This window comes from Carcharhinus amblyrhynchos, chromosome 4 (assembly GCF_965287045.1).
Source record: "Carcharhinus amblyrhynchos chromosome 4, sCarAmb.v2.hapA, whole genome shotgun sequence".
Classification (NCBI taxonomy): Eukaryota; Metazoa; Chordata; class Chondrichthyes; order Carcharhiniformes; family Carcharhinidae; genus Carcharhinus; species Carcharhinus amblyrhynchos.
Genome location: NC_137327.1, coordinates 33,481,794 through 33,501,613, shown reverse-complemented (window position 1 = coordinate 33,501,613; position 19,820 = coordinate 33,481,794). Strand labels below are relative to the sequence as shown.

The 19,820-nt window shown below is 39.0% G+C and overlaps 1 protein-coding gene across 1 annotated transcript in view; it reads left to right on the top strand.

Moving 5' to 3' along the window:
- The window catches only part of itfg1 (integrin alpha FG-GAP repeat containing 1), a 289,515-nt gene that overhangs the window by 68,664 nt on the left and 201,031 nt on the right, over positions 1-19,820 (top strand). Inside the window, exon 7 of the mRNA XM_080186953.1 lies at positions 14,552-14,610. Within this exon, the coding sequence (XP_080043079.1) occupies positions 14,552-14,610 (59 nt within the window). The remainder of the gene's footprint in view (positions 1-14,551; positions 14,611-19,820) is intronic.

Below are 19,820 nucleotides of genomic sequence, written 5' to 3'. Positions count from 1 at the left end.
TGGGTGTGACTTGATATTTTTAGCTAGCACTGTGATTGTAAGCTGAATTTGCATTAAGAATTAGAAGCGTGCTGTTTTCCAAGATGTAGTAGTATTATTCAATCAACAAAACTGATAGAATTTTTTGGCTGTTGTACATTCTACTAAATATGTTGTAGTCAAATTTCAAAAGCTTTGAGGTAAAATTTATATTAAATTTCTTCTTAATACTGTAACAATGTTCAAGTTGCAGCCACTGGGCTCTATGATTTATGACATTCAGATTAACATTGCTTCTTTTGAGAATTAGCAAATAATTACTTTCTTCCCGTTCTTGGGTACAAATTCAGATTTTATAGACTCCCTAAATTCACTAACCAGAGTTTTGCTTGTTCCTAATATCTTTAAGAATCCTATAGTGCATCCCATCTGGGTCTGATTCCTAGTAAGCAATTTTTTTGAGTTTCTGAAAAATATGTTTTACTGCTGTATGTATTAGTGATTCCTGGCATGTAAGCCTTATCTTGCTTGGCAAATTACAACCTGTTAAAGACACAGGCCATCAGAGATTCAATGGTGGGAGTAATTTCCTTGTTGCAACATGATGCCAGTGACCAGTTCAGCAGGAACTACAAATCCCACATGGCTGGGAATTAAGTAGGAAGACAAATAATCTACTCTAATCTAATTAATTAAGAACAATTAGGATATCTTGAGAAAGGTGCAGAATATAATAACCAAATATATTCATTGCATCGGAAGCAAATATGACAAATACACGTGAAAAAAATTTGGACAGTGAAAAATAGCAATTGAGGAGGAATGAATACAGGTTACAGATATTCTATTTGTCTTTCAGTGTGATGTTTTTGTCTTGTGTTTGTCCTGCTGCTTTTGTCAAATTGTGTTATGACGATACTTCTATTCAGGATTAGATGAATATTTAGGAACTGTTTAAAATTTCAGGCTTCCCATGAGCAATATTACTGGAGTTAATTGAGAAGCAAGATAAGTCACTGCTAGAAGTCCATCTGTCTTGGCTTTGGAAAACATTTCTAATCACTGAGAAATTGCACCCTGACTGTTTTTCAGGCATTTAAAGAGTTGTGCACTGCAGAGATTGTCTGCTTAAGTATTTTTAAGGCAAAATCATTTGTCCCACAGCACACTTTACCTGAGATTTGCATCACTGAAAAATTTTATTGTCTATTGAGAATGTGCTTTCATTCACTAATTGTAATAATGCTTGTGAGGAGACAACATGTCTTTCTATATTCAAGTTAATTAATTTGGAAAACGAATAACAACCCCACAGATTAAGTGCTATAATTATTAAATTCACCTTTGTAACCACACAAGTTATGTCAAAACCATATAAAATCTTTTATCTGGAAATAAATAAACTAATAGTTTTCATAAGAGTGGCAACTAAGTTTAAAGACCCTGTTATAAAAGCTTGAGCTGGCAGAGTGGATGTTGTTTTGAATAGCATTAGTACAGGAGAATTAGAAACCTCTTTTTCTTTCACATTTGAAAATTTAAGACCTTGCAGGCAGTACAATATTTTGAAGTGGCACAAAGATGAAAAACCATTTAATAAAAGCAAAATACTGGGGTTGTTGGAAATCTGAAATAAAGATATTATCCTTCACCATTTCCGCCACATCCAACGTGGTGTCACATGAAGGCACCATTCCCTTGACACTCTGGTCCACACCTTGTGCCCTTACCACAGCACCTTCCCATGCAATCTCACCTGCCTTTTTACCTTCTCTCTGGTCACTGTCCAAGATCCAAAACGCACTTTCTCAGTGAAGCAGTGATTTAGTTGTACTTCTTTGAATTTAGTATACTGTTATTCACTTCTCACAACATGGTCTCTACATTGGGGAGACTGAACCCAGATTGGATGACTACTTTGTGGAACACCTGTGCTCAGTCGACAGGCATGATGACCTTCCGGTTGCTTGCCACTTTATTTCACTACCTTGCTCTCGCGTTCAGATTTCTGTCCTCTGCCTGCTGCAGTGTTCCACTGAAGTGCAATACAAGCTTCCAGTTAGGCATTTTACTGCTTTCTGGACTTGATATGAAATTCAACAATTTAGATCGTGAACATTATCTGCCATGTTGATTTTTTTTTTCTCGCCATGTGCCAGTCTGAATCTTGTTACTCATGTTTCTGTGTTCACGCAGTGCTGTTCTTTATTCTGCCATTCCTACTCTGTACAAATGCTTTATTTCTTTATTACAGTCTTGTTGTTTCATGACATATTTGTCATTCTCTCCTGTCCAATGTCCTGTCACAGACTTTCCCTTTTGGTCTTTCTTCCCCTCCACATCCGCCCCTTTCAATGGCATTTCCATTATATTTTCTAGCTTCTTTAGTTTTGGAGAAGCCGAATTCAATTCCACATGAATTCTTTGTCTCTCCAATGATACTGCCAGACCTTGTGAGTATTTCTGGCACTTTCTGTTTTTGTTTTATTATATAAGACAATGTAGCTCTGTTCTTTTAAAGTGTCCAATCATTGTTTTCATGCACCATCTTCTAGTTCACTGTATTCATTTAGGAGAATTTGAGGCTAAGAAAGATGATGTGCTACCTGACCTACTGTTAGAGATGGCCAAACATCAGTTATAGCAAAGAACATTGTACAATAGATTGAATGTATGACTTTCACTGAGTTAAGGTAATTTTACGTGCAAGGTATTTGAAGAGCAAGATTTTATTTGCCTTGACTTTGAAGCTTTGCTATTTGGGGAAAAAAATCATAAGGTTACAGACATGAATAAAAGTTTATTAAAATTTAAAATCCTGGACTGTAACTTCATTAACATGTTGGTGAACAGAAGGAATGAACTTGCATGCATACTTTGATCTTTTCAAGTGCTAAATGTCCTTAGGTTTCAAAATCTGTTTGTCATCTAACATCTTTACAGCATATCTTGTGTTTTAAGTGGTGAATGTAACAACCTGAAAACTGCCAAATGCATTTCTTGTAGAAACTTAACACATGAAGAGGTTTTAATGTTGTCTTTGGGGTTTCCAATACTTCTTTTACCAGCCCTGGTTTTGCCTTTTAGAGCAGCAATCACCATCCAAGATAATCAAGGAAGAATCATGAGCCCCCCCATATTAGAATGTGAATAATTATAATACTAGTAAAGTAACATTTCTGTGAGAAATAAGAGATTTGCAATCAGACCAATTTAAAAATTGAAACTGTTATTTCATCATTATGTTTTTGAAGGTGAGGATTCAAAATAAATTAATAATGGCATTGAAAGCTAGAAAAATTTTAAATGGTGATAAAGACAGGGAAATAAAAATAAACCTTGTAGGATTAGAAGCACCAAGTTCGTGATGTGGAAATAAAGTAGGCAAAAAATAAAATATGAAACAATAAACTTAGATAAATTTGAGGATATAAGTGTAATTAGCACACATTAAAACATGATGAATTGCTAAGTTTGTGCAACTTCTGTCAAGTCTTCCCATCTTTAAGTCATAGAGTCATAGAACTTTGCAGCATAGAAAGAGGCCCTTTGGTCCATCATGTCTGCGCCAGCCATCAAGCATAGGAACATAGGAAATAGGAGCAGGAGTAGGCAATCTAACCTCTCGAGCCTGCCCCACCATTCAATAAGATCATGGCTGATCTGATAATGGTTCAGTTCCCCTTACTAGACTGCTCCCCATAACCCTTAATTCCCTTATTGGTCAAAAATTTATCTACCTGTGACTTAAACACACTTAACGAGGTAGTCTCCACTGCTTCAATGGGCAGTGAATTCTGAAGATTCATCACCCTCTGGGAGAAGAAGTTCCTCCTCAACACTGTTCTAAATTGACTCCCACTTATTTTGAGGCTGTGCCCTCTGGTTCTTGTTTCCTTTCTAAATGGAAATAATCTCTCTGCTTCTACCCTGTCAAGCCCCTTCACCTATCTATTATTATCCCATTTTCCAGCACTTGGTCCATAGCCTTTTATGCAATGGCATTTCAAGTGCTCAACAAAATTCTTCTTAAATGTTGTGAAGGCTCCTGCCTCTACCAGCCTTTTAGGCAGTGAACTCCACATTCCCACCATCCTCTGGGTGAAACGTTTTTCCTCAAATCAGTTTGTCTTGGTGGCAAGAGAATACAATTTGTCATTGCATTGCAAGAAAGACCAGGGCTGGGATTATCCCCAAAAAAACTAAATGCCTGCTTTTTGGACGTACTTAGCCGAATGAATTTCCGGCACTCTGTGCATCACAGAATGCATCAGAGAGATTCAGACCAGAAAGTGGGGGGAGGACTCATCCCGCTGGAGAGGTCAACAGCATAGTGCTGAGCGGGCCATTGTGCATGTATTGATCTGTCAGTGGGGAGATTGGTGCATATGCACTGCACCACCCCCCATCGTTAGCCTCCCATTCACTGGCCTACCAATTGTCCCAATTGGTAGGCCAATTGTAGGTAAAATGTTAGAATCCGTCATCAAGGAGGAAATAGCGAGGCATCTTGAGGGGAATTGCTTGATAGAGCAGATGCAGCACGGTTTCGTTAAAGGGAAGTCGTGTCTGACAAATTTATTGGAGTTCTATGAGGATGTGTCTAGGGCGGTGGATAGAGGAGAGCCGGTGGATGTGGCCTTTCTGGATTTTTCAGAAGGTGTTTGAAAAGGTACCTCACAAGAGGTTATTGCAGAAGGTCAGGGGGCATGGAGTTGGGGGTAGGGTGTTAGCGTGGATAGAGGATTGGTTGTCAAATAGGAGACAGAGAGTGGGGGTTAATGGGTGCTATTCGGATTGGCGGTTGGTGACTAGTGGAGTGCCCCAGGGGTCGGTGCTGGGGCCTCAGCTATTTACCATTTATGTAGATGATCTGGAGGAGGGAACCGAGTGTATGGTGTCGAAATTTGCTGATGACACCAAGATTGGTGGAACGGCAAATTGCGCGGAGGATGTGGAGAGTCTGCAGAAGGATCTAGATAGGCTGGGCGAATGGGCCAGGAAATGGCAAATGGAATTTAATGTTGGCAAGTGTGAGGTGGTCCACTTTGGTAGGAATAATGGTAGGAAGGACTATTACTTACGTGGTGAAAAACTGCAGCAGGCGACGGTGCAGAGGGACCTCGGGGTCCTTGTGCATGAGTCGCAAAAACCCAGTTTGCAGGTGCAGCAGGTGGTCAGGAAGGCGAATGGGATGCTGGCCTTCATAGTGAGGGGGATTGAATATAAAAGTAGGGAGGTCTTGCTGCGGCTGTATAGGGCATTGGTGAGGCCGCAGCTGGAGCACTGTGTGCAGTTTTGGGCGCCACACTTACGCAAGGATATTTTGGCCTTGGAGGGAGCGCAGAGGAGGTTTACTAGGCTGATACCGGAGTTGAGGGGGTTGAGCTATGAGGAGAGGCTGAATAAACTAGGCTTGTACTCGTTAGAGTTTAGAAGAATGAGGGGAGATCTCATTGAGACGTATAAGATGATGAATGGGATGGATAGGATAGAGGTGGAGAGACTCTTCCCGCTCAGAAAGGACAGTAGGACTAGGGGGCACAGCCTCAAGATAAAGGGGGGGCGGTTTAGAACGGAGTTGAAGAGGAACTTCTTCACTCAAAGGGTGGTGAATCTCTGGAATTCTCTGCCCGTTGAGGTGGTGGAGGCTGCCTCGCTAAATATTTTTAAGACGCGGGTTGATGGGTTTTTGATAAGCGAGGGGATTAAGGGTTATGGGGAGAGGGCGGGAAAGTGGAACTGAGACACGACAGATCAGCCATGATCTTATTGAATGGCGGGGCAGGCTCGAAGGGCTGGATGGCCTACTCCTCCTATTTCTTATGTTCTTATGTTCTTGTCCCCCAACTGGACCTCCCTGATCGCTGGCCTACTACCCAGCACTACCGATCAGCCCCCACCCCCCCTTGCCCCCTTGACCTAGTGGGCAGTTCCAGGTTGGCACTGCCAGGCTGGCACTGCCCAAGAGGCACTCCCCTGCAAATAACCTGCATCCGGCAATGTGTGTGACATAAAACATAAAATGCTGGAAATGCACAGCAATTCAGGCAGCACCTGTGAAGAAAAAACAATTAATGTTTCAAGTCCAGGACCTTTTGTAAAATTGGATCACGTTAGAGCTGCATAGCAAGTCCAGAGCCAGGGTAAAGGGTCAGGAAAAGAACAAAAAAAGTGGACTGATAGCCTGGAGTTTGGGAGTGATTCGATGATGAAAGTGATGATGGTGCAAGGCAACAGGATCTGCATGGAATAAGAAAAACTAATACAAAAAATGGATCCAGAGCAGGTGGACTAGCATTGCAGAGGATGAGGAGGGAAGCACTAATTTTTTTTACTTATTTACCATGGAATGTGGACAACATTGGCAATGCCAGCATTTATTGTCCAATCCTAATTTCCCTGGTGAAGATGATGATGAGCTGCTTTCTTGAACTGCTGCAACTTGTGTTATGAAAGCACTCGTATACTACTGGTAGTACCATATTTGACTCAGTGATGATGAAGAAATGGTGATAGATTTCCAATTCAGGATGGTATGAAACTTGAAGGGGGACTTGAAGATCGTGGTGTTTCCCATGTACCTGCTGGCCTTTTCGTTCTTGGTGGTAAAGGTAGTAGATTTGGGAGGTACTATCGAAGAAGCATTAATGAGTTCCTGCAGTTGCTATGCAGCTTGTTAATAGTAGAAACTGCACCACTTCCACTGGTGAAGGATTGAATATTTCAGGTGAAAATTGTCTTGTGAAGGGTAGATTCCTCTGAACCAGAAGTGGACCTTGAAATGTGAATGGAATGTCAAGATAGATACTGCTGATACCTCTGAAGTGAGTGAAGAAACCTACCCTAAAGACATTGTTTATGGCCAAATCTTCCACTTGGTGTGATAGAATATTTCATATTAAATAAACAAGAAAACAGAGATAATATGGAAATTTTAAGAAAAGAAGTTTGAGGTTGGAGGCCAAAAGCAGGTTAGAAGTCTAATTTTTTTCAGAAGCCACTAAGGCAATCTATTGTTATGTTTGCAAATCACTCCCTGTCCCTGTAAAGGGAAACATGAATTCAGCAACAGGTACTATTAACTGGAAAGATATTAAAAGAGATGTTACTGATCATGGGACTTCCGAAGCTCATTTTAAAGCTATGCGTACGTTTGTTCAAAAATGAACATCATCTGGAAGAATTAATTCTGCATTATTAGCTTAGTTTGAAAAGGAATGATCTTACTGGAGGAAAATGCTGAGACATCAAACTGTTATCTTCTTTGGGACTATCTCAAGAGGATGTAAAGAGGTAATTTTTTAGTCAGTGAATTTGATGAGCTTCTCAAAGACGATTGAAAAGTTATCGATATTGTGGCTCAGGGAAGACCAACTTTTTAACGCACGGAACCTATGACTACTTCGTTACAATAATGGCAGAGTGGCTCAAACCAGTTTGCTAATGAAGTAAAAGATGCTAAATACTGTTCCAAGATAGTTGATTTAACACTAGATGTGAGTCATGTGGACCAGTTGGCATTAATTTTAAGATGTGTGACCAGCGATGGTGAAGCTGTAGACCAATTTCTCTTTTTTTTTCTCCAACTACAATCCCACAATTCTGAGTCCCTGGAGACGATTGCAAAATTTAGGTTTGGACATTAAAAATTGTCACAGACAGAGCTTTGATAGTGCCACAAATATGGCAGTAAATATTCAGGTTGACATGAGGGGCATAAATCAGTCAGTATCTTTTCCCAAAGATTTTTTAGGGGAGTCTAAAACTAGAGCACATAGGTTTAAGGTGAGAGGGGTGAGATACAAAAGGGTCCAGAGGGGCAATTTTTTCACAGAGGATGGTGAGTGTCTGGAACAAGCTGCCAGAGGCAGTGGTAGAGTCAGGTACAATTTTATCTTTTTAAAAAACGTTTAGGCAGTTACATGCTAAGATGGTTATTGAGGGATATGGGTCAAACGTGGGAAATTGAGACTAACTTAGTGGATTAAAAAAAGGGTGTGGCATGGACAAGTTGGGCCAAAGGGCTGTTTCCATGCTCTAAACCTCTATAAATTTATGATCTCTGCAAGCAAGACTGATTGGTAGACTTTGATCTTTAGTTTGAAAGAAGAAAAATCTCTTTTATTTATCCCCTCTAAATGAAGAAATGTATTGTTCTTTCAGTCCTAGATAGTCAGCCCATTTTTTCTGAAATTCTGATCGGTGGTTCCAGACTGTCTAACCATGGACAATCGACTCAAGAACAGCTTCTTCCCTGCTACCATCAGTCTTTTGAATGGACCTACCTTGCATTAAGTTGATCTTTTTCTACACACTAACAATGAATGTAACACTACATTCTGCTTTCTTTCGCTTCCTTCTCTGTGAACAGTATGCTCTGTATAGTGCACAAGAAACAATGCTTTTCACTGTATGCTAAAAGATGTGAGAATAATAAATCAAATCTAATCATGGGAAGCAACATCTCAGTATTTACCCTATCAAACCCTCTAAAATTAAATACGTTTCGATATGATTTCTGTAACTCTAGGTAATATCAATTTATTCTACTCAATCTCTCCTCGCAGGATAGCTTTCTCATCCCAGTATACATCTATGTGCTTTTGATGCGCTCCCTCAGAGGCAAGTATATCCTTCCTTAGATTAGGATGCTAAAACTGTACGCTGTGGTCTGTGTTTTGTAATTGCATCAAGAATTTCTTAGTCTTATATTGCAATCCCCTTGCAGTGAAGGCTCACATATACTCATTGTTTGCTGTACCTGAGCAAAATAAGTTGAACAATGGCTCGTTCATTGTAGTGGTGGCAATGAGACAGCTTAATAGAATAATCAGAATGTGAGGATAACAAAGACTTTCCATTTTGTATTAAAGAACCTTCTTGACAGAAAAGCTGAAAAGTATCATAAGTTCCTCTTCCGTCAACCATATTATTTGAAGGTTTTTGTATAATTTCTTCTATTGTTTATTAAAGCCTTTTTTAAAAAATTTTTAATCATTGTCATCAGTCTAAGAAACAGTAAATCCATATTGAAGGCTTTGACAAAGGGTCATCTGGACTCCAGATGTCAGCTCTTTTCTCTCCTTACAGATGCTGCCAGACCTGCTGAGATTTTCCAGCATTTTCTCTTTTGGTTAAAGGATTACCAGACAGCAGTGTTAGTGGAACTCTACAAATTGATGGCTGTTTCACTTGAACCAGCAAACTGCATTATTTTTCCTAACTACATGTACAAAAACTGGCAATTAGTATGCATTAAATAATTCCTAAAATTGGCGAGTGTTACCTCACACATTGTATTTACTTTCCCACCATAGGTTAAATTTCCTCACATTTAATCTATGTTTCTTAAGCACAGAAGGACCGCAAATGAATATTAGTGTATTTCTTTTCTCTTTCTTCCCTCTCATTTTCATATCTTTACTTCAACTGAAAAGGTCGGTCATCCATCAATTTCTCCAACACAATCAATGTGATGATCACAAAATAGACATTGTTCTTGTCACCTCATAATAAGCATTCCAAGGAAGCTGTCCCAGGTGAGATTTAACCAGTACCATTCCAAATTGACAGTTTGAATGATGGAAAGCCCTGGGATTTGGGACACAGCCATCTGGAAATTGTTGACAAAAGTTCCCTTAGTCTGTCAGTTATGTTGAGCAGACAAAAACTGAAGCTGTCTGATTACAAACCTAGTATCGTATCAACCATTTTGCTAACTTAATGATCTGTTTCCATTTGCCTTTGCTGCTAGAGTTTCTCTAAAACGTGGAAACTTGAGCCAGTTATAACTTTAATGGCCAATGTGTATGCATTTGTCAAAACTGCATATCTAGCTAATAAATTTAAGTCTATTTGAATAATATGGGGAGATAAATTTGATCATAAGGCAGTAATTTATTTATTCAATAATTCTGAGATCTAAACTTCTTCAACTTATAAGCAGCTAGATGCTTAAAAATACTTCTTTAAATCCATTATTATCAATCTTTGCATTTTTGAGTGTTTGTGCATTGATTATACTACTGATTTAATGTGAACACCAACTCAACATGTAATGAATGCTTGAAGTATGATGACATTACCCAAGAAGGTTAATTCTTGCCCTATCTAAGTTTGTTAGGAAATCTACAGTTAATTATAAAGGACCTAGCACATTAACAAGTGTTTCTGTTTGCATCCTTGGTAACTCCCAATATCCATTACAAAGCAATATTTTTAAGGAGTAAAGCACTTCATCCTTCAGACAAATTAAAATTGTTTACCCTTTTAATTATTAAATGATATAGGAACAAACTCAAATGTTCTGCTTCTAATTTACTTTCAGATTGAGGGGGGATCTCTTAGAGACGTATAAGATAATGAAAGGGATGGATAGGGTAGAGGTAGAGAGACTTTTCCCGCTTGGGAAAGGATAGCAGGACTAAAGGGCACAGCCTCAAGATAAGGGTGGGGGGGTGCAGTTTAGATCAGAGTTAAGGAGGAATTTCTTCACTCAAAGGGTGGTGAATCTCTAGAATTCTCCGCCCGTTGAAGTGGTGGAGGCTACCTCGCTAATTATATTTAAGTCACGGGTAGATAGGTTTTTGACAGACAAGGGAATTAAGGGTTATGGGGAGAAAGCGGGAAAGTGGAACTGATCCACTTCAGATCAGCCATGATCTTATTGAATGGCCGAGCAGGCTCGAAGGGCTAGGTGGCCTACTCCTGCTCCTATTTCTTATGTTCTTAGCTAATTAAAATTTCAAAATGGCTACTGATCTGATCTCTGGTTCCATAAATTATTCCAGACTTGTCACATTAAGTGCTATATTATTTAAAAGATTACTACTAGACAAATAATGAAAACTTTAACAATGAAGTCTTGTTTTGTTTTCATATCTGTCACCCTAAACTACAATGCTGCACTGCAATATTTTGGTTTCATGTGTATATCTTTAATTATTATATGATAAGGGCTCTTTGTTCATGTGGGATTATTATTCTTTACTGAATTGTTTCAGAAGTTTAGAGATGCCTTATAGTAGGGGAGAAAGGGTGCTTCTTTATACTTATCTTTCAAATTGACAAAGGTAGGAGACAACAGTCTTCAGTGATGCATTTTTTGTGTCCACTTTCGCAATGCAACTTGAAAAAGTTGCATGAGAAAATAATCGATTTGAAAAGCAGTTTTTATCTTGCAGCAGGAATGTTCAGATACAATCTTAATGTTCTTGAATGCACGTGACCTTTGCTGCATTTGGAGAGGGTAACTCTAAAGGGACCATACAACCATTTTCAGCTTCACTACTTTGTATCTGAACTGCATCAGCTGCGCAATATCTGGATCGAGACAGTGCAAACCACTGATTTAGCAATTTTTCATGTGGATAGCATATTTTACGAAAAATACAACTGAAAGCAGCTCACATATTTTATGGTTAATTAATACAAACTGCCCTGACATTTTTTGGTGTATTTTTGTTCATGTAAACTTTGACCTAATAGCAGCAGTATGACCTGTCAGGAAAGCAGATTTTAAGTAATATATTTATCACAAAAATATACGAATAAGGTATAGATTTAAGTGAGTTTAATTTACTATTTTGTGTAGCAAGGGTACCACTCTAGCTGGATTCATGTTAGACTGAGGTATTTGCATGTATGGCGGTTTTGGTTTCAGTTCAAAATGTGTCTGTATTGTGCTGAGCGAATTTGTGATGTGTAAGGTAAATGAGCTGGGGAAAGAATGAGATGATGCTCAGCTGCCAGGGGGCTCTTTAGAGTTTGGTTTTAACTGGAAACCAAAGTAGAAAGAGCTTTGCAGGGAGAGAAGGAATATCTCTCACTGCTTTGGAAGAAAAGCCATACAATGGAGTAAGGGGCATGGAAGGCAAGTGTCAGAAACCTAAAGAACAGCTAGTTAAGGAAACTAGAGAAATGAAGAGAAGTTTCCATGAATCTGAGGAGAGCCGGTGGATGTGGTCTTTCTTGATTTTCAGAAGGTGTTTGACAAGGTACCTCACAGGTTATTGCAGAAGGTCAGGGGGCATGGAGTTGGGGGTAGGGTGTTAGCGTGGATAGAGGACTGGTTGTCAAATAGGAGGCAGAGAGTGGGGGTCAATGGGTGCTATTCGGATTGGCGGATGGTGACTAGTGGAGTGCCCCAGGGGTTGGTGCTAGGGCCTCAGCTATTTACCATTTATATAGATGATCTGGAGGAGGGAACCGAGTGTATGGTGTCGAAATTTGCTGATGACACCAAAATTGGTGGAAAGGCAAATTGTGCGGAGGGTGGGGAGAGTCTACAGAAGGATCTAGATAGGCTGGGCGAATGGGCCAGGAAATGGCAAATGGAATTTAATGTTGGCAAGTGTGAGGTGGTCCACTTTGGTAGGAATAATGGTAGGAAGGACTATTACTTACATGGAGAAAAACTGCAGCAGGCGACGGTGCAGAGGGACCTCGGGGTCCTTGTGCATGAGTCGCAAAAACCCAGCTTGCAGGTGCAGCAGGTGGTCAAGAAGGCGAATGGGATGCTGGCCTTCATAGTGAGGGGGATTGAATATAAAAGTAGGGAGGTCTTGCTGCGGCTGTATAGGGCATTGGTGAGGCCGCAGCTGGAGTACTGTGTGCAGTTTTGGGCGCCGTACTTACGCAAGGATATTTTGGCCTTGGAGGGAGTGCAGAGGAGGTTTACTAGGCTGATGCGGGCGTTGAGGGGGTTGAGCTATGAGGAGAGGCTGAATAGATTAGGCTTGTACTCGTTAGAGTTTAGAAGAATGAGGGGAGATCTCATTGAGACGTATAAAATGATGAATGGGCTGGATAGGATAGAGGTGGAGAGACTCTTCCCGCTCAGAAAGGATAGTAGGACTAGGGGGCACAGCCTCAAGATAAAGGGGGGGGGGGCGGTTTAGAACGGAGTTGAGGAGGAACTTCTTCACTCAAAGGGTTGTGAATCTCTGGAATTCTCTGCCCGTTGAAGTGGTGGAGGCTGCCTCGCTAAATATTTTTAAGACGCGGGTTGATGGGTTTTTGATAAGCGAGGGGATTAAGGGTTATGGGGAGAGGGCGGGAATGTGGAACTGAGCCATGACAGATCAGCCATGATCTTATTGAATGGCGGGGCAGGCTCGAAGGGCTAGTTGGCCTACTCCTGCTTCTATTTCTTATGTTCTGAAGTTAAAAAACAGAGGAAACTGGAACTAAAACAGGATACTCTTCATTGAAGTCACAGACAGAGCTGAGCAGAAGTTGGCTAGTGAGAAACTGGAAAATACCTGAAGTACTAAGGTTCATGATATCCTATTACAACCTATGAAACAATAGATAGAATAAGTGGAGCAATCAATGGCTGGATCTCAGTTTGTGCAAAAGCACTCAAGACAAAAGGAATCCTGGAAATGAGTGCTGGAAAGCCTGAAGTTATATCTTTGTTACGACTGTGGAGACGAAGCCATGTCCAAAAGAATATTGGAAAACCTGAAGGTGGATTCCTGATGAAAACAGCTGTTGAAAAGTATTGATTCAAAGAAGATTTAAAAATGTGTTGTTTTGAGAGTAGAATTTGAAAACTCGTGTGACAATCAGCCAGAGGAAATTTGAGAAATCCACAGAAGGTCAATTGAGTGGCATCTGCCATTTGGTTTCAGATAGGACATTGTCTGACCACAGTCAGCCTGTGCGTTTGAAGGGATTGTGTTTTTATTGAGGATATTATAGCATAAGCTATAATTTGTGACCTGTGTTAACTTTGAAATCTATATACATTTGTAAAAATGAATGAGAATGAACGAGTATTGTATTAAAGTCAAGCTTTTCATGTGTAATAAATGTATATTTTTGTTGTTGAAAGCTAATTGGCATTCCTGTTCCTGCACACTTTCTTTAAAAAAATGTTGCATTTTTCTGAGCAAGGATTCCATTCTGGGACCTTCCCGTCCAATGTAACTCCAACTGGGATCATAATAGACCTCAGAGTCTTAGCTCCCTGGATTCAAGCCCCATTCTAGCAAATGAGAACTTAAATTGTCACTTCAGCGCAGTAGTGAGGGACTACCGCATTACCAGAATTTCCATTTTTCAAATGAAATGTTTAGTCACATGGACTTGTCTGTCTCCTGGGTAGACAGTAAATATTTTATGTACTATTTAAAGAGGAGAGAAGTTTTATGTCCTGGTCAACATTTATCCCTCAAACAACAGATTTCATAAAAACAAATTGGTCATAATCTTGTTGCTGTTTATGTGAAGGGGTTGAACATGAATTGACAATCAGGTCTATCAACAAAACAAGAGTGACCAAGTGTCAAAAATAATTAGTTGACTGTGGAATATTTTGGACATACTAAAGTACAAAAAGGTGCTGTTTAAATGTAATTTTGTTCTGCTATCTGTGACAATATGTATTTATTATAGTTTCAATTAGTTGTGTAAGTGAAAGCTTTGTAGTTTAAAGAAATGCATGCATGCACATGTAAAATTCAAGATCTAACTTGTGTTTAAGTATACATAATTCATGTTTAAGCAGTTTGATAAAATACCGGAATTGTTGGTTATCTATTCACGTGTTTAAATTTCATTGCAGACTTATTTCTTACCACTAAAGGGCCTGATGGAATTAATTTTGAGATATGGGAAAACAAGGTATTCCATAATTGTTTTTGACTTTTTTGGTAATGGGAGTGATTGGCAATGGAAAATGTGACATAAATGCATTGTGATGATATTGTAAGATTGAACTTTAGGCACTTTATTTGGAAAGATGACGAGAGTTTTGCTTTGTTCCTAATTGTGCTATATCTTCCCTGGGATATTTGACTCTGGAATCCTGAAGTGGAAAATTATTCCATCCCACAGTATTAACATTACTCATCTTACTGAGCACAGAACATGCATCTTTAAAATCCATGCAACGATATAATGTTTTGTGATATTATTGAACTGCCATCTTTTTTGCATATGGTTTGTTAAATGATTTGCAATATTGGTGATGGTCTTCAAAATGTAGTTTTCTATCTATCTGAATGGTTGTGGCAACATTTCAGTCAGATTATAAACATCTCATCATCTTCATGTTCAGTGTTAATGAAATTCATTATCCTTTAAGCAGAAGTACCTAAACTTCATTAAATTTCCAACTAAATCAGAACTGATTTAAAAAGTGTTATTGCTTAGAAACTTTTCTTATTGTAATGTGTGCAGAGAACACTACAAAAATGATAACAAATAAACATGAAATTCAAATAAATTCCTTGATGAGGAATGGCACGGAATGTGGATATGGACTTATACCATCTGTACCTGTAATAATTACAATTATATTTTGAAACAGCAGTCAGGTTTAGTATTATTGAACCATTATAGCTTGCCAATTTGTGCAGTGTTACCACTTGGTATTGCAATAGATCCTGATATCTTAATTGATTTCCTATTAAATTTGTCATAATCCAATGGATTCATTATAATAGCATTCATCATGTAGTATGTAGTATTCATCCAAGGTTATGTGGACAATTTTGCCAACAGATGTGTCGAGTATAGGGCTAATGGGAGGACTTTGAATAGTGTGGATGAACAGAGGGATCTAGGTGTATGTGTACATAGATCCCTGAAAGTTGGGAATCAAGTAGATAAGGTTGTTAAGAAGGCGTACGGTGTCTTGGCGTTTATTGGTAGGGGGATTGAATTTAGGAGTCGCAGCGTCATGTTGCAACTGTACACTACTCTGGTGCGGCCGCACTTGGAGTACTGTGTGCAGTTCTGGTCCCCACATTACAAGAAGGATGTGGAGGCTTTGGAGAGGGTGCAGAGGAGGTTTACTAGGATGTTGCCTGGTATGGTGGGGAGGCCCTATGAGGAGAGACTGAGGGATTTAGGGTTGTTTTCGTTGGAAAGAAGGCGGCTAAGAGGGGATCTTATTGAAACATATAAGATGATTAGAGGTTTAGATAGGGTGGATAGTGATAGCCTTTTTCCTCGGATGGAGAAAGCTAGCACGAGGGGGCATGGCTTTAAATTAAGGGGGGGTAGCTACAGGACGGATGTCAGGGGTAGGTTCTTTACCCAGCGGGTGATGAGGGATTGGAATGCCCTGCCTGCTGCAGTTGTAAATGCGCCTAGTTTGGGGGCGTTTAAGAGATCTATGGATAGGTTTATGGACGAAAAGGGATTGGTATAGGCTAGTGGGTCATTGTTTTTGTAACTGGTCGCGCAACATCTTGGGCCGAAGGGCCTGTTCTGCGCTGTTATGTTCTATGTTCTAAGTTAAGGTCAACTGCAGAGAATTTTTATATGTGCCATATTTTAAAGTAGAGTTAATTAAATATGCAGCAGTTGGCCTGCGATGAATTTGAATTTGCTGCAATTTGGGTCCATTGTCCTTCTGTCATCACTTTGCAGGTGGTTTTATGTCTTAGCAAAACAGTATTGCCAATTCAGTACATAACATCTGTCAGGTTATATTAAAATTGCAGTGTCGAATAATGAGAGGATAAATAAACTAAATAAAGCTTTAAACCAAAAAAAAGAAACTTAAGAGTTCAAAAGCACAAGTCTTTAAAAGTGAGACAACAAATTGTTGAAACTATTTAAACCATTTGAGGTCCTTGGTTTAGTAAACAAGGGTCCACAGTGTTAAGCGAAGAGCTAATACTAAATCTAGTCAAATCACTAGTTAGATCACAGTCACAATATTTGGACATATTACTGCATAAAGAATGTCAAGGTCATGCAGAGGGTGTTGAAGAGATTCCTTGAGATAATATCAGCGATCCTTCAATTAAAGAAAAGTCTACAGAAATTGGATTTTCCATTCAATTGTAAAAGGTCACAAGATGATCAAATAGAGATGTTTAAAGCATGAAGTGTTAAAATTTATTTCCACTAGTGGTGGATCCATATCACAAGAAAATATATTGTAGAAAAAAAGAGAGACTATGACAGGTTTGTTTAAAAAAAAATTTAAAATGCTTACTTGGATAAAGATTGCCTGAACTGAAAGAATAGAAGAAGCCCAATCCATAATAGCTTTAAAAAGTGAAATGGATAAATGTTTGAAAAGAAAAGAGTTTGGACAAAGTGCATGAGAACAAAACTTTATTGACTTCTTTTTCAGAGATCCCACACAGATGTGACATTTTGTAAAAATTTATAATTATGTGGCAAGCTATTATAACCCAATCTTGTAAATTACGCTCAAAGTTCTAGAGTTTGCAAATTTCTGTTGTTGAACTATTCTGGTATGATGTGTTTGTTGGTGGGGGATAAGCTTGCCAAGAAACATGTTACATTATCTGTGTTTGGAATAGTGTTCCCCATTTTCAAATTATATTCAAAATGTTTTCAATTCTACAAAATACTGGGGATGCTACAAACCTGAGACAAAACAGAAAATACGAGAAATACTCAGCAGGTCAGGCAGCATCTGCAGAGAGGAGTTGGTTTCAGGCTCATAATCTTTACTTAAAACAGGAAATTAAGTCGTCAAAAAAAGCTAGGGACTTCTCTTGCCCTTGCACACTACCAGCCTCCACACTCACCTGCAATGCGATGTCACCACAAAACACAACTTGTCCTTCCCTCCTCTTTCAACATTTCAAAGGAATAGTTGTCCCAGTCCATTCTTCTATCATAACCAACACCTGCTCTGTTTCCTATGATGTCATTCTATATAAGCACAATAGTTGCAACACCTGCCTCTCCTCCCATCCCACGACACAAGCCCACTTGTACTACTTTCAGTCTATGCTGCATTCTTCACACAATGCAGTGCCCTGACGTTTGGGATTCCTAAACAGATTAGGTGATCATGTTGCTGCACGTTTTCATTTCAGTCCACAAGCATGACCTTGAATTTCTAGTCACTTAACCATTTTAATTCTCTGTTCTACTCTGTCTGTCCTCAGCCTCCTACACTTTTAAATGAAGCTTTCCACTAGACATTTGACAACTTCAACATTGAAATCAACATTGATTTCAGTAACCTCAGATCATAATCACATTTCCCACTTTTTTTTGTTCTCATGCACCTTGTCCAAACTTTTTTCTTTTCAAACATTTATCCATTTAACTTTTTAAAGCTATTATAGATCTGGCTTCTTCTACTCTTTCAATTCAGGCAGTCTTTATCCAAATAAGCATTTTAAATTTTTTACAAACCTGTCATAATCTCTCTTTTTTTTCTAAAATATATTTTCTTGTGATATGGTAGTGTTTCATAAATTTTAATGCCATCAAGGAGTATGGGGAGAAAGTGGGAATGTGGCATTGAGATCAAGGATCAGCCATGATCATGTCAAATGGTGGGGCAGGCTCGAAGGACCAAATGGTCCTCTCCTGCTCCTAATTTCTGTTTCTAATCTATACTGCTACTGCCTTTTCCATCTCTACTAGACTCATCTCCTGTTCATATTTTGTCTCTTTACAACACCATTTTCCCTAGCATCCTATAGTATTCTTACCTTCCATCCTTTTGTTTTGGCCTTTCTTCCCCTCCTCCTGTTCCTTATTTCCCAATCCCTCAATTGAGTAAAAATTGTTACATTTTCAACTTACTGCAGGTTTGAAAGGTCTGAAGTATTAAATTACTTTCTCTTTTCTGCCTTACATGCTGACTTTTTCCAGCATTTTCTATTTTCATCTCAATTCGATCCCTTTTACCTTTCAAATTTGAAGCAGTTTATTTTTTTGGTGTAGATGTACTTGCCACTTTATACAGACTCATTACATTCAATGGTATTACATACACATAGTCTCCCATCATCATTTTGGGGATTGTCAAAAACCAGGACTTGAATTGGAGCAACCATTTAAATACTATGGTTTCACAGGCACATTAGTGGCTGGTATTCTGCAGTTAATGGGGCACCTCCTGACTGCACAGCCTCTCCCCATCTGCGAGGTACAAGCCAAGATAGGGTAACTCTTCACTTGCTTGCGTGGATGGAGCTCGAGCCCAATTTGGCTATCATTGCTGGGTCAAAATCCTGGAACTCCCCACCCAACAGCATTGTTAATCTGCAGTGAGTCAAGTAAAACACCCACCATCACCTTCTCCAAGGTAAATAGGGATGGTCAATAAAAGTACGTCTTGGACACCCACTTAATGAAAAGTGTTTCATTACTTTTGCCATCTTCTCACAAAAGTACTGAAGTGTAAATTCAGAATAAAAAAATTTTGAATGTCAGCTGGAAAAATGTATAAAGCTTGGCTGGCTTTGGCTTTGACAATGCCTAAAAATCTTAAATAGAACAGTGTCTCGTGATCTCCTCTGTACAAATCTTATTTGCAAGTGAAAACTGAGCTTGTTCAAAAAAATAACTTGCATGCTTATCATGTATTCAGAACATGATAAAGTCTCTTTTTACAAATAATAAAACATTTTTTTGAACAGCAACTATTGTGATGGAAGAAAATGTGGCACCCAATTTGTGCTCCCACAAATGGCAAATAATGGTGACCAGTTGATCTATTTTTATACGGTGTAAATTGAAAGGTAGAATGTTATCCAGGACACCTCACGAGCTCCCTGTTCTTTTTTGATTAATGCTGTATTATCTTTTTCATCAAATTCTGCCAGATTCAGACTCCCTGTTTAATATGTCATTATAAAGCTAGCACCTCTCTCTCGGTAGCTTTTGCTCAATACTGTGAACAGTCAGCCTTGTGAGAATTGTACCCACAAGCTTACCACTCATTGAGATTGCTATCAAGCAAACCAAATTGATCAGACTGTATCAAAAGTGTAACATTTTTAAAAAATTATATGTTCTGGATCAATAGGTAAAACATTCAGAAACTTGTCGTTAGGAAAAATATTTTTTTAAATTATAAAGCAGCACCCTGATTGTGTTGA